The 14,299-nt window shown below is 40.4% G+C and overlaps 1 protein-coding gene across 1 annotated transcript in view; it reads left to right on the top strand.

Moving 5' to 3' along the window:
* The first annotated feature begins 12,732 nt into the window (after positions 1–12,732).
* LOC127236086 (interleukin-5 receptor subunit alpha) overlaps positions 12,733–14,299 on the top strand; it is a 33,006-nt gene continuing 31,439 nt past the window's right edge. Inside the window, exon 1 of the mRNA XM_051203523.1 lies at positions 12,733–12,857. Within this exon, the coding sequence (XP_051059480.1) occupies positions 12,816–12,857 (42 nt within the window). The 5' untranslated portion in view covers positions 12,733–12,815. The remainder of the gene's footprint in view (positions 12,858–14,299) is intronic.

Here is a 14,299-nt window from a genome sequence, read left to right as displayed (position 1 = left end):
AGACGCCGGGACAGGTTCCGCCCACTCCCTCCGGGTTTTCAAGAGGCTCGGGCTCCTCCTGCGCCTGCGTGCAGTAAGGTAGCAATCTGCCCGCTTTAAATGGAGAAAATGAGCAGTGTGCGCTTCTCTGTGCTTGAAGTCCCCCAATACGCTTTACCCAAGCAGTTACCCGCTCTGCGTGACCGCTGCCACCTGGTGTGGCGCCTTCACCAGGCAACGTGAAGAACTCGGGTTTGATTAAGTCCTTTGCAAAGTAGAGAGACTGGCAGAACTTGGGAAAACAGAACTGCGACTTAAAATTCCTGAATCTTTCTAAAAGTTTTCTTTGAACAAGAAAGGGAAACGCTTTAGTATTTCTGTGCTTCCTATCACCCGGTCCCTTATCTTCAGGGGACATGGGTGTTTACATTCTGAAGCGACAAACTCCTGGTCCCACTGGAGACACAGTGGAGACTTCGTCCAAAGCCTGGGGGGAGCAAAGCTCAGATCCTTGGGCTTTATCCCAGAGGACTAAGTGGATAATATTAGGATAAACTCTATAAAAAGAGATAACGACACTGAGGTCAGAGAAAATGTCTAAAGGACAAACTCCATCTCCAAACTAATATAAACAAGTAACAAAAACAACATTATTAGCAAACTGAGTCCCACAACAACATATTCAAGAAATTCGCCCTGTAAACTTTAGTTTATTCCTAATTCAAGGAATAAAAGTTAGATTAATGTCCAGAAACCAGATGAGGTAACACACTGTGCCAACAGATCCTAAAATGGGAGCCGCAGAGTCACCAAAGAGACAGAATATAGCTCTCATTTTTATACACTCATTTAGAAAATTAATATTAAAAAGGACATCCTCAGTAAAGTAAAAGGCACCTGGATAAAAATCTACAGCTCACCTTACTTGGGTCATGTCTCGCTTAACATTTGGAATATAATCCCTTATTTCCAACATGTGACTACTTCATCAGTTAACAGAAAGAAAAAAATAGTTCTATGATTTTATACAAGAGACATTAAAAATTTCATCAGGAAACTCTTGCAAATGATAAATGCTTGAAGCAAAGTGGTAGAATATAGAATTAACATTAAAAGAATATCTGTTCCTATATGCCAATAACATGAAGAAATCATGAAAACAATCCCATTCAAAGTTGACTCTAAAAATACCTTGATTAACCTACTCTAGAAAGCAAATGACCAATAAAACATTCCAGAGAAATCAAGGGCACTAGAAGAAGGAATGAGCACCCATGCTCTTGGGTTGGTAGACTCAATACTATAAAAATGGCCATTTTACCAAAATCAATCCACACATTTAATGTGATCCCCATAAAAATACCAATATCATTATTCACAGACATAGTGTCTTAGTTACTGTGTCATAGTGTCTTAGTTGCTGTAAAGAGACACCATGACCACACAACTCTTATAAAAGAAAACCATTTAAATGGGGTGGGTCACATTTTCACATGTTTAGTTCTTTATCATCATAGTAGGACATGGTGGCATATAGACAAACATGCTGCTGGAGAAGGAGCTGAGATTCCTGCATCTTGACTCACAGACAACAGGAAGTGATCTGAGACATGGCTTGAGCATATATGAGACCTCAAAGCCCATTTCCACAGTGACACACTTCCTCCAAGGAGGCCACACCTACTCCAACAAGACCAAACCTCCTAATAGTGCTACTCCCTATCAGATTGTGGGGGACCAAATACATTCAAAGCATCACACATAAATAATACGAACTTAAAATGCCTTTGAAAACACAGAAGACCTGAGATAGCCTCCGCAATGCCTCCAGCATTACACCTGACTTCAAGTTATATTAAAGAGACAGTAATAAAAATAGCATGATATGAGCTCAAAAATAGACATGTAGATCCATAGAACAGGATGGAAGACTCAAGCATAAACACATAGGACTACAAATACCTTACTTTTGGCAAAAGTGCTGGAAATACTGTAGACAAGACAGGCTCTTCAACAAACACTACTGGGAAAACTGTATATCCACAAGTGTAGAAATGACACTAGAACTTTACACACACACACACACACACACACATACACAATCAATTTAAATTGACCAAGATGGTAGAATAAGACCTGAAATTGAAAATTCCAAAAGAGAAGGTGAGAAGGGAGGGCTAGGATATTGGCTTGGACTCTGGAATGTGTTAACAGGTGATTGCAATTCTAAGGGAGCCTGGAGGCCAGCACTGGCTTTGGTATGCTAATTAGCACCATAGGTAGCCATTTATCCTTTCTGTTTGAGATAAGGGAGATAATGACTCCTTTTAATAGGATGGAACTGGCCTCACAAGTTTCTGAGGAACACTGGCTCCTATAGACAGATTGAGCCCATTTCTGGATATTTGGACTCTGTTTTGGAGTTTGGGGAATTGAAATCTCCTTTGGACCTAACACTGGACAGGATGTCTTATCACTGCAACAAAAGGCTAACTAATACAAAGTCTTTAATCTTTCAGTACTTACTATGTAATAAAAGGAAAAATTATTTAGCGCCTGTGCTACAATCTGCTCCACTTATCGGGTGAAGGCCTAGAGATTGAAATAAGAGCCAAGACAGTGGGCCATTCATTCAACAGCAATGTCTGAATGCCGAGTGTCTTATGCCCAATGCTGAATGCTGTGTATTGAGGAGAAGGAGAGGGCTTATATACTGACTGACAGCACAGTAGAAACCAATGGGGTTTTCAGGCTTAGCTCCTCCCCAGCAAAACAGGAAGCGTACCAATAGCAACTCCGGAGCAAGACTGTCCAGCCAACAGCTTCAGGCTTACTCAAGGTGCCTGGGGGGGGGGGGGGGAGGAAATGCAGGGCCCTACAAAATTAGAGAAAACAACAAAGAAGCTTTTATCCACAACTAATGTGTTGGGAAGGTCTCAGAATTTAAGATGACTATATAAAAACTCTAGTGTTACATTCTAGCAGCAAAACGTATACAATGAAAACATCCATAGTTTATGTCAAACAATGTGTACAGATACTTTAAAATTGCTCAGGGAAAAATCAAATATATATTTATTACTTGATTAACTTACTTGATTAAAAATAAAATATATATTACATTGAAAATCACACTGAGCCACTATTAAAAACCTACATAATGTTTAAAACTAGCACTACCACGTGCTGGTGAGGATGTAAGGATGGAAAAATTAGCCTAATTTTCCCTAGACTCTGCCCCCTAGCAGTGAGTAGGCAAAAGGTCATTCTTGACTGTTTACGACAGGGCAGTATATGGACAGCACCTGTGAGTGAATGAGAACAGAAAATGAGCCGTGCCACACTACCCAAAAGCCCTAGCAAAAGCAGACTACCTGGGCAAAGCACGGGCTTGGATAGTTCAAATTGATTGGTCCACACTGGATGCTATGAGATGATTGGTTTGTAATGCGCAGACTTTGTTGTAACCCTATAAAAGCTGCCTGAACCCTGTACCCAGTCCTCTACCCCACGTGGAGTATGGCTGTGGACCCCAGTGCACTGGAATATAAAAGACCTCATGCTTTTGCATCAAGACCGCTTCTTGTGAGTGATTTGGGGGGGCTGCCTTTCCTGAGTCGGGGCGTGAGGGTCCATGCCCTCCGCTGGTCTTTCAAGGATTTAAAGTGAGCAGAATTCTCATATGCTGTTGATGGAAACAAATTGGTACAGCTACTTTTAGAAAGCATTGTGACATAACTTATGACCCAGTAGCTATGCCACAAAATACTAGGAAGTGAAAAAATATGCTAACACTTAAAAGGCTGGGATACCTCCATGTTCAAGAGTGCCAGAGGGAGGGGTGCCAGGGACTCAATGGTCACTTCCTCAGACTCAGGGTAATGTTTCCATGGACCAAAGGGGAAATTTACCTAATTGCTGCTGGTAGATGGGTTGCTGAGCCATTGGTGAGCCAGAAGGTGAATCTTTTGGAGGTGAACTGGAGATGAGGGATAGGGTCTGGTTCAGATTAGGCCCCTGAAGGGAAATGCAGGCACTAGGAGAGCCTAGTCCAGGTTACAGCACCAAATATAAGTGTTACAGCTGAGATGAAATGGCATCCCAACAGTTGGAAGCCAGGGAATACCACAAAGTCACACCATACAACAAACCTCACATAAAAGATTTATTGGGAGAGAAAAACCCAGGAGGGTGGCTGGCTCTGCTTAGGCAAGAAGCAGCAGGGAACTGAGCAGAGGAAAGGGTTTGTGTAACTTTTCTCTTTTTGGGTGGGGGAGGGGCATTTTGAAGATTTCCAGGTGAAGACTGGTACCATTTCAAGTCCAGAAACTGGGATTTTTACTATGTAGGGTACTATAGGCAGAATGCCCCTGTATCACAGCAGCTGCTCTCAAATAACCACACTGAGATTTATTATTAATTATAAATGTCCTGCCAATAGCTCAGGCTTGTTATTAGCTAACTCTTACATTTAAAATTAACTCATATTTTAATGTATTTTATTTTATTTAAATAACATTTTTGTCCTTTATTTTACATACTGACTATAGTTTTCACTCCTATCTACCCTCCCCCCTCCACTCTGTCTCCATTCAGAAAGGGACAGGTCTCCAACGTAACCCATACTTCTTATCTACACTCTGCCATGTGGCTTGGTACCTTTTCCTGGTATGACAAGTTCATCTCCTTCTTCCCATATCTCCTCACAATTCTCAGACTTCTCCTCTTTCTCTTTGTGCTCTCTTTTTGTCTGCAAGCCTCACCTCACTGGCTATTGGCCAGTCAGCTTTTTTTATTAACCCAGTTACAGAGACATACATTCATGCAGTGTAAAGGAATATGTATGGGCTCTAGGCATTGGCAGCAGGCTCCTTCCTCCTTGGTTACTTGAGAGCTCTGCTTCAACTGGATTTTCTTTTTGTCTAGATACCCTAAAATTATCTCTCTACAGCAAATTTCTTGCCTTACCTCTCTGTTTCATGGAAGTAGGCTTGTTTCTGATTTCTCTGATCATTCTGCCTACTGAATCTCTAAGGACATACATATTTCAGCTGCTAGGCAGCTGGGGAGGGAAAGGAACACCATGGAAAGTTCGACAAAACTGCAATAGGATTAGCTGCATTTGATAACATCAAGTGCTTTCCTGGGTTTTCCCTTTTGGCTTTTAGTCAGGTTGAATGATTTCCATCTGGGGGAATAGCTCAGTTGGTAATGTGCTTGATGTTCAAGCATGAGAAACTAAGTTCAGTCCCTAGAACCCATGTAAAATGGATCAAGGCATGAGGGCACACACTTGTAGTCCCAGAATTGGGGAAGTAGAAGTAGGTAGATACCTTGAGCTTACTGTGCAGTAAGCAGAACTGACAGGTGCAAGACTAGTGAGAGATGCTGTTCCCTAAAATAAGAAGACCAGGTTCCTAAAAATAGTACCAGAGGTTGAGCTCTGTCCTAAACACACACACACACACACACACACACACACACACACACACACAGCTTAATATAAGTAGAACTCCCTATTCACTCATGTCCCTTCAGCCTATACTCTCCTCACCTTACCCTCCTAGTCATCCACATTTTTATACTCAATGGAGAAGGCAAATGGACTCTTCTTACTGTGCTGGAAGTTAATAGCATTGTGACCTACTTGAGAAAGACATTTTAGGCAATATTTATATAAGCCAGGCAATAATGTGATTATGACCTGATGTTGCAGTCTGCAATTCAGGAGTGCAGTTGTCTCCCCAAAGCCTCAGTCTTTCCTCTGTAAGTGACACACAGTAATTAGTTAAAAAAAAAAAAAAAAAAAAAAAAAAAAAGTTCTTTTCAGGCATGTGTGTTCTTCTGTGAAACAACAAAAAGTACCTGTTTGAAGAAAAAGTCATTCCCTAGTTTTGTTCTCATAAAAGTTTAATAGAAGCCAACTAAAGTTTAAGATCTCCCAGAGGACAAATAAAGATATTTCTCAGCAAATGTAGAATCGCAGTTTCCATTGGTGCCGTGGGATCTTACACACAAATGCAATTTTATTTTACATTTAAAAGAGGTAGGTAAATAGACGAATCAATTTGAGCTGCTCTGAAATTTCATACCGGGTCATTAATTTTAAAAGATTGGACTTCAATAATAGTTAAGAGAACAGAGGCCCAAGGGTAAAGACAAAATAATCACCTTCAAAATTCTGAGTTTTCCGTAGCTTTACATCAGAGTAAGGAGGAGTCACTGTCTTACAGCATGGCTCTCCACCGCACTGTTAAGCTCCAAGTGTAGGTTCACATGGAACAATCTACTGCCAGAGCAGAAACTGCCTCCCTCCGTGCAGCACCTGTACCTGCTTTGTGTGCTGGCTCCCAGCAAAGATTGAGAAACACCAAAGCTACAGTAAAATAGACACATGTTCTCTGACCCGCCCAGGGTTTCAGATTTGAGATGGTTGATGGCACCGGCAGCCATCGCTGCAGTGGGGACAGAAGTACAAACATCAGTATCAGTTCAGTAGCAGCACAAAATAGAAATTACAAGCAGCAGTCAGTGAGGAACAGGGAGGCAAGAGAGGACTTCGTGGATCAGATAACATACAGAGTCAATTGGGAATTCATCAGGGGTTTCTCAGGAAGAATTACTCACCGGCCATTAACAACTAAATATTCAGTCCAAGTCATAAACTTATCATCTTCTTTTAAAATAACTATAGCATTTTAGAACAAAGGTTACTACCATCCCAAGTAATGTGAATTTGGGAAACATCACAAAGAAGCTGTTCTATGTAAATTCTCTAAGCCTCAGTTTACTTGCCTATAAAACAGGTCTATGGGACTACAGTAATATGTGCACAGCAAAAGATAGTGATGCACAGAGCTTCTTTCTTTACTGAGACAAAATGTTACTTGTCCTTAATACAGTGTTTAACTGAACAGCTTTTGTTCTCCTTTTCTCTGTAATATGTATATTTTGGGTGTGCATAGGTTGGAGGAGATTGTTGGGTATCCTCCTTGGTGGTTTAAGGCAAGCTCTCTCCCTGAGACCTTGAATTTTTTCAGCTAGGCTAGCAGCCAGGAAGCCCCAGCCATTCTCTTATCTCCAACCTTTGCAGCCCTGGGGTTGCAGGCACATGGAGTACCTCACTCAGCCAGTTATGTAGGTGCAGGTATGGGAACACAGACCATCATAGTACTCGGCTCATTATGTAGGTACAGGTGTGAACACAAACCAACGCAGTTGTAGTGGAAACAAGAGCTCCTGACCTTGAGACATCCCTCCAGCTCATTTGTTAGTTTCATACATTTAGGCTGATTTCCCGTCTGACTTGCAGAGTAAAGCCCTGGCTGGTGGATAGGCCTGGTGGATAAAAAACTGGGAAAGTTTCAGCTTCTGGGAGTCTCTGTTGCACAAAAACAAGTTTTAATTTCAAGGAAACAAGATGAGTTTCTGCTATATTGTTTCCCCTTCCTGGGATTCTGATCAAATTTTGTTAGGGAGACTTCTAGTTGCCTTACAAGAGGACACAACCTTAAAGAAAATTGAGTCTCCCTTCTGTAAGCCACATCAAGAGTCACTAGTTCCTTGACTAAGGTTTGGGGTTCATACACCTTCCTCATTCCATACTGGACTGTTGATTGGCCTGATCTTGTAGGTCTTATGCAGAAAACCATCACTGCTGTGAGTTCATCAATGAAGTGGTCCCATCATGTTCAGAAGACACCGTTTGCCCTAGTCTTCCCTCACATCTGGCTCTTAATCTTTCCTCTCTTCCATGATGGTCCCCGAGACCTGGGCATAAGGGGTATGATACAGATGCCTCGTTTATGCCTGAGCACTCCATGGACAATTGTTCTCTGAGAATTTCTGTATCAGCTGCCAACCACAAGATCTAAGGGCTTCACTAATCTACCACATATAAATTTTTATATGATCACACACATTCAGTTTTATTGGTGGGTATCTGCCTGGGATAGCTGGATGACACAATTTACATCCCTAGGGAAGACATTGGAAGTTCTTCATCCACACTTGTTACCACCTGTATCTTAGCCATCGTAGTGGGTTATAAAGAGGTTGCCACTCTGTGGTTTGATTTGAATATCCCCCATGACTAATGCATTTTTTCATATGCATATTGGCTACTGGCACATTTTATAGGTATATATCTGCTCAAATTCTTCAATGAGTTTCAACTTACATATTTTTCTTTTCATTGCTGTGTTATATCTTTAAAAAAGTTGGAGGGATTTTTCTAAGAACAAGATTTGGTGAAATCTCAGATTACCCATTTCTCTTTTGTTACTTGCAGTTTTGTGACTCATTTTTAAAAACCTGTATAGTTCAAGCTCAGGGTCTTAGTCACTATTCTATTGATGTGAAGAGACACTATGACCAAGGCAGTTCTGAAGTCACACACACACACACACACACCTATATACACATACTAAATAAATTATTTGCAAAAATATCAATTGATCATTTATCTAAGAGTTTACTTCTGGATTGTCAGTTCTGTTCTGTTGATTAGTATGTGTTCAATATTTTTAAAGTAGATCAGTGTGACTCCAATATTTTTAAGTAAATTTTGTTCGAGCATTTGTAAAAAAAAAATTGTAGTATATGAGAAACACATGATAAAGTAAAAGAAATATGAATCCTGGTGGGATTCTTTTGCTCTCAGTTCTTCACTGACCTGTATGTCTGTGGCCTGACAAGTGCAGATGACAGAGTACACTTTGGGCCTAAGACTTTTGATTGTAGGCTTGATTCTGCTATATGATCTGGGCCTTAGAATACCACGGAGCACATAAGCAACATGAGCTTAAATGGTGGATCTTGTCCTTTGGCACTTTTGATGTCATTGTAAAAAAGAATATGCCTGGAGTAGTCCTAGTTCCAAATGTCTGAGATGCCTTAACTAAACCTGAACTCACTGTGTGATCTGGAGCTGAATGTAAAATAAGCCAGACTCCAGTGAAAAATAAGACATGCTTGTTAGAAACAGATGCCTTTCACTGATGACCACTGGTATGACATAGTGTCTGTTCTGAGTGAATAGCTAAGACACCTACAACTTAGTGATAATCTCTCCTTCCTCCTATTTTTCATATGATTAAAACTGACATTATGAAAGTATGTGTGTGTGTGTGTACGCGTGTGCATGCACACATGTGTACACTCTCTTATTGCTTTTTCTATAATAGGTACTAATCAAAAACTCTTGCTAATGCTAAACATAGTGGTACACACCTGTAAACCCCACAACTTAGAAGAGGCAAAAGATTCAGGAGTTCAAGCTCATGCCTGCCTACACAATGAGTGTTTTCAGCCTAGGGTACATAAGACCCTGAATTAAAAAGAAAAAAACACACACACACACACATAAAGAAGCCTACCATAATCACCTATCTTATATTTACATGAATGAAGCTTGAGAAGCTGTATCTATTTCACCCATCCCTATATTACTTTTCCAATTGTAAGAAAAGATACAATGCATTTCTGTCACTTCTGTATAAACCTTGGTCTATATATTACACTAATAAGTGCATTTAAGCAGAGCTCAAGGGGAAGCCATTGCATCTTGCTTCCCATGTAATTACAATTCAGATTTCACCTATGCCATTTGCTAAATCCTCACTGTTTCATTTCTTATGGAATGAGGCAGATTAAAAAAAAACTAATTTTGTGAATTCTTCTAGAATGTTTCACTATGTTTTTGGACACATATTTTATCTTAAAGAATGAAACTGATGCCATAAAATGTAAACTATGCAAATCCTTGCCTTTCTTCGTTTCCTTTGAGGTGACAGGAAAACACAGGAGAAATATGAGCATATTATTTGTGCTTTGTATTGGTGTCATAAGTTAAAACATCAAACCATCTCCTTAGAAAAAAAATGGTATACAGGGGCATAGCCAGAATAATTTTTTGAAAGTCTTCAGAGGGTCTGGCATGGTGCAAATCTGAATTTTTGCAAATGCATTTTGGGTAAACACATGTAAGAAATATATAATATGTTAAAAGCAGCCTTTTGAAATACAAAATACCACTCTTAGGGTGATTAATCAATAGTTTCAATGTTCTTTAGTGGTGGACATGCTACATCAACACTAAGATACACAGGACTCGGACGAGCAAAGCAGATGGCTAGAACGCCACCTAAAAGCAGATGGCTGGAACGCCACCTAAACTTTCCTGGACAGCTCTCAGAAAAGAGCTAGAGCTTTTTCTGCTTCTTGTCTCACTTCTTCTTTCCCCAAGGAAAATCACATTTTTCAGCTCAACAAATAATAATTGATCTGGTTTCACTTTGGCAACTGTTTAAAGCAGTTACCTTGGGAACCCCCAAGAACACACATAGTATTGTACTCACACTGTGTGGACGCTGAGCCGTGTAGAAGTTTCCTTCAGGGGACTCAACATTTATTATCTCACAAACAGAAACATTGATCTAGCCTCCACAATGGCCTCTCTGTCTGCCCTGAAGGGATGGCTGCCCATCTTTGAAAGACTCCTGTTCTAGCTTCTCTAGGGACCAGGATTCCTGCTCCAGGTACTCCTACAGCTGAGCCTGCAGCTGGCCTTCCAGAGGTAGCTAACAATATCAGGCTCAACTAATGCACTGAACACAGTTCTTGTGTACACACATGTGGCTTGAGACCCTCAGGAATTGCATATCAGATATATACCTTGCTATTCATAGCAGTAGTAAAATTACAATAATGAAGTAGCAACAAAATAATTTTATGGCTTGGGGTCACTACAACATGAGAAACAGTATTAAAGGGTAGCTGCATTGGGAAGGTTGAGAACCACTCTAAGCTGTTAATTAAATGGGGGGGGGGGGAGGAAGGAGTCTGTGCTAGTCGCTTAGCTCAAAATTCCCCAGACTGAAATGCCCAGAAATAAGCAGGAGCCAGGAAAATCTAAATGCATCTGTATCAACTGTAACAGCAACAAGGGCTGGGTGCTCTACTGGGTACTAGGAAAGTATGTTAATTGTGCCTTGGGAACTCAGTGCCAGGGCTCATGAAGGATGAGCTGGGTCAAGCTAGACAGATGCTAGCAATTTATTACACTCAGACCCCTAGGTGCTCTTCTCCCCACATGTTCACTTAAGGGCACAAGACTTAATAACAAAGCAGGAGTCTGAGGGCCAGAGAAATGCAGGCCAGGCTCTGGGTGGAGGGAACTGCCCATGTGCCAGGCCCTGCAACCTGTCAACACATAAGCCTACTGTTGGGATAGTGACCACACACAGTGGCTTCTGGTCCCAGTGAAGCTTAAATATTCTAACTCCCAAAAGCAGCACCCTATCACCCTCAGGGGCTGAGACTTGCAGAGTTAGCAGGTTGTGACTGTCTGGAGGAGACAAGCCTTTTGTCTTATAATAGTCGCTGAGAGTCCAGTGTGACTCCTCTTTAATGGGTTTGCTTTCTTGGGAACCACCTTCCAAAGAGCAGTCAGTGGCCTTTCCACTGTAAGGGAAACTGCCTGTGACTTCTTCACCATTACAGCTCTGATGATGAAAGAGTAAAGAACAGCCACAAAGTCAAACCCTGCACCCACAGATAAGGTTCACAGCTGCTGTCTTACATCACATAGCCACCCTCACTTCTCAGCAAGTGGAACTCAAACCCTTGACTCACTGGACGGCTGGTAGGGCACACAAATAGTGTTTTCTATGACTAGTCTGGAGACACACCTAGGATCCCCCAAAAAAGGAGGGCCAGAAAAAGAGAAATAATAATTCGTAAGCATATAGCCAATGCTTCAATAGAGAAAAGAGGAAACAGAACGCTTCACAGCCCTGTTATCAGCAGGGACAGAGCAAACACTGGAGATACCAAACTCAAAGAAACTCACTGGACAGGTCCCGGCTATGCGGTTCTATTTTTGGCGGTTGTTCTGTGTCTGATGCGCTCATTCACACCAAGGTGAGTCTTGTTAAAGTAACATCTGAAGTTTTGTCAGTGCCCTGGAAATAGAAGACATTTGTGTTCTGCTTCTGTAGACACCTTAGAAAATTAAAAGGAGTATATATCTAGTGATAAGACCTCTTCAAAAATATATGAGTTTCAAAAATAGATTACAGAACCTAGTTAGTATCATGAATAAGTTTCAGAGTTAATTTCAGACATTCCAAATTCAGAGACAAACAACAACAAGGAAATGATGTCATAGTATAACTGAAGGCATTTTTGCTTTTGGTTTCTGCTGAAATTTCTTTGGTATCCATGACGTTTTCATTTGACCTAAAATGTACAAAAAGTTTATGAAATATCTTCCTTGCCCTTATACTCACTAGTTTAATTAGTTACCTAAAGCCAGGAAGATATATATTCTATATACATGCAAAGAATGGATGGAAAGGAAGCATTTTTTAAAAGAGAAACAGAAAAAGGAAGGGGAAAGACAGGAAAAACGAATCAATGAATTAGAATTAACATTCCATTACCTGCTATTTCTGCTTATTGTTAAAATGTTCCTTTCTGTAGTTGTCTGGAGATAAATCTATGTAGTTGTTATTAAAAGCTTACATGTTGAAATATAATAAAGTTTTGGAAATCATACAGTCTCATTTGTTTAACATTACTTAAAATGCAATGTGGGGAATTTTTTAGTAAGGCACACACGGAGCCAGGCATGCTAGGTGTTCCCCACACAGTCCCACAGCCGATCTCAGCTGTCCCTTTGTTCATGCTGAACAGACCCGCCTTCACCCATCAGGGCTTGTCTCTATTCTTTACAGGACCAAACCTAATAGGCACGTGTGCTGCACTTGATAGAGTGCTAGGTTTGGGGGCTCTGATGGGAAATCAGACACGACAGCTGTGGTCCTCTGCTTCTAATGTTGAGAACCTGTGGAACTGACGGGATCGTCCACAGACAGGTATGTCCACCAATGAGGAAGCGTCTATGTGAATAACGCTTAGTGCCAAATGAGATGGGCACGATGTATTTAAGTATTGAGATATTTGTACCAAACACTTTCTCTATAGAGAATATTAGGGTGGCAGCTATTTGCATCTGGACTTATGGAATGTTTTCTGTTTGTGACCACAACTTGAACCTGAGGGTGACATTTTAGGACTATTTTAGAAAATAATTTGGAAGTATAGTAGTGGGAAACATAAAGTGTTGCACGTGTCATCCTGTTGCTCATTTATATTCTTTATGAGCATGTCCAGTTTTTCACTGTGGAGGTAACACAATGCACCTAGCTAAGCATAACCTTTATGCATTCATCCCCCAAGTCCAGATTGGATTTCATGGCTGACTATGCTGTACAGGGTTAAAAAAGAGAAAGAAATTTTTTCTTTGCAATAATCTAAAAGAGCATGAATCCACCCAGTGGCTTTTCAATTTCTGCTACTCAGGTTGTACTTGGAATTAGGTGTTAGTACAAGTCACCCACAAAGGATCTAAAAATAGGGCTACCAACATAATTTTGGTTATAAAATGAATCCTCCAGGCAGAAGAAAAATTAAATGGAAAGGGAAAATTTTATTTTTGAACTTCAGGAGAATTTGACTGATTCTCAGGAACAATGGGGAAGTCCATCATCAATGGCTAAAGCCAGATTTAACTTAATTTCTAGAAACATCTGTCATGAGAGAGACTGTATGCCTGTTTTCTTTTAAATTTCAAGGAGGGAACTCCAGAGTTTTAAGTTTACTCACAGAACTGTCACATGATGAAATTCTTTCTGAGTACCCTCAAAGACAGAGCATGTATTTCTAATTGTAGATAGGCAATCTTGATTTATTTTATTCTTCTTAGTTTGCACCTTAATTTAACAATGTAATGGCTTTGGGTTGCATTTTAGCTGATATCCAAGAAAAAAAATTTGGTAGGTATATTGTCATCATGAGATTATACAAAAAAAAAAAAAAAAACCTACTGCATTAACTATATTTTAATATGATGACTTACAGCTCAGTTGATAATAGTGTAACTTTCAATGTATAGACCAAAGAGCTTGAATCTTTTTTATCCCTAACCAAAGATGACAGTTCCTACCAAGGGCTTATGTGCTTTAAACAGCCACACGGAGACCAAGCATACAAGTGTTTGGGGAAACTGAGTCTGCTAATCACAGGAAAGACAGAGTCAAATGTTGGAGCTCCACTAATATCCAGCCTTTGCTGGAATTTATCTGCCTAACTTTGAAATATCTGTGGCCTATCTGAGCACCTTGTGTTGTTCATAGGACAACTGATTTTTTTTCTCAAAGATGTTGCTTATTCCATAGAAAACTTAGGAGATACAAAAAAACATGTGCCATTAATGGCCAAAACTTAGTAAAAAAATGTTTGAGTGATCAAACTTGAA

Source organism: Phodopus roborovskii, unplaced genomic scaffold (genome assembly GCF_943737965.1).
Source record: "Phodopus roborovskii unplaced genomic scaffold, PHOROB, whole genome shotgun sequence".
Lineage (NCBI taxonomy): Eukaryota > Metazoa > Chordata > Mammalia > Rodentia > Cricetidae > Phodopus > Phodopus roborovskii.
Note: the sequence above shows the minus strand (reverse complement) of the source record. Positions and strands in the feature narration are given on the sequence as shown.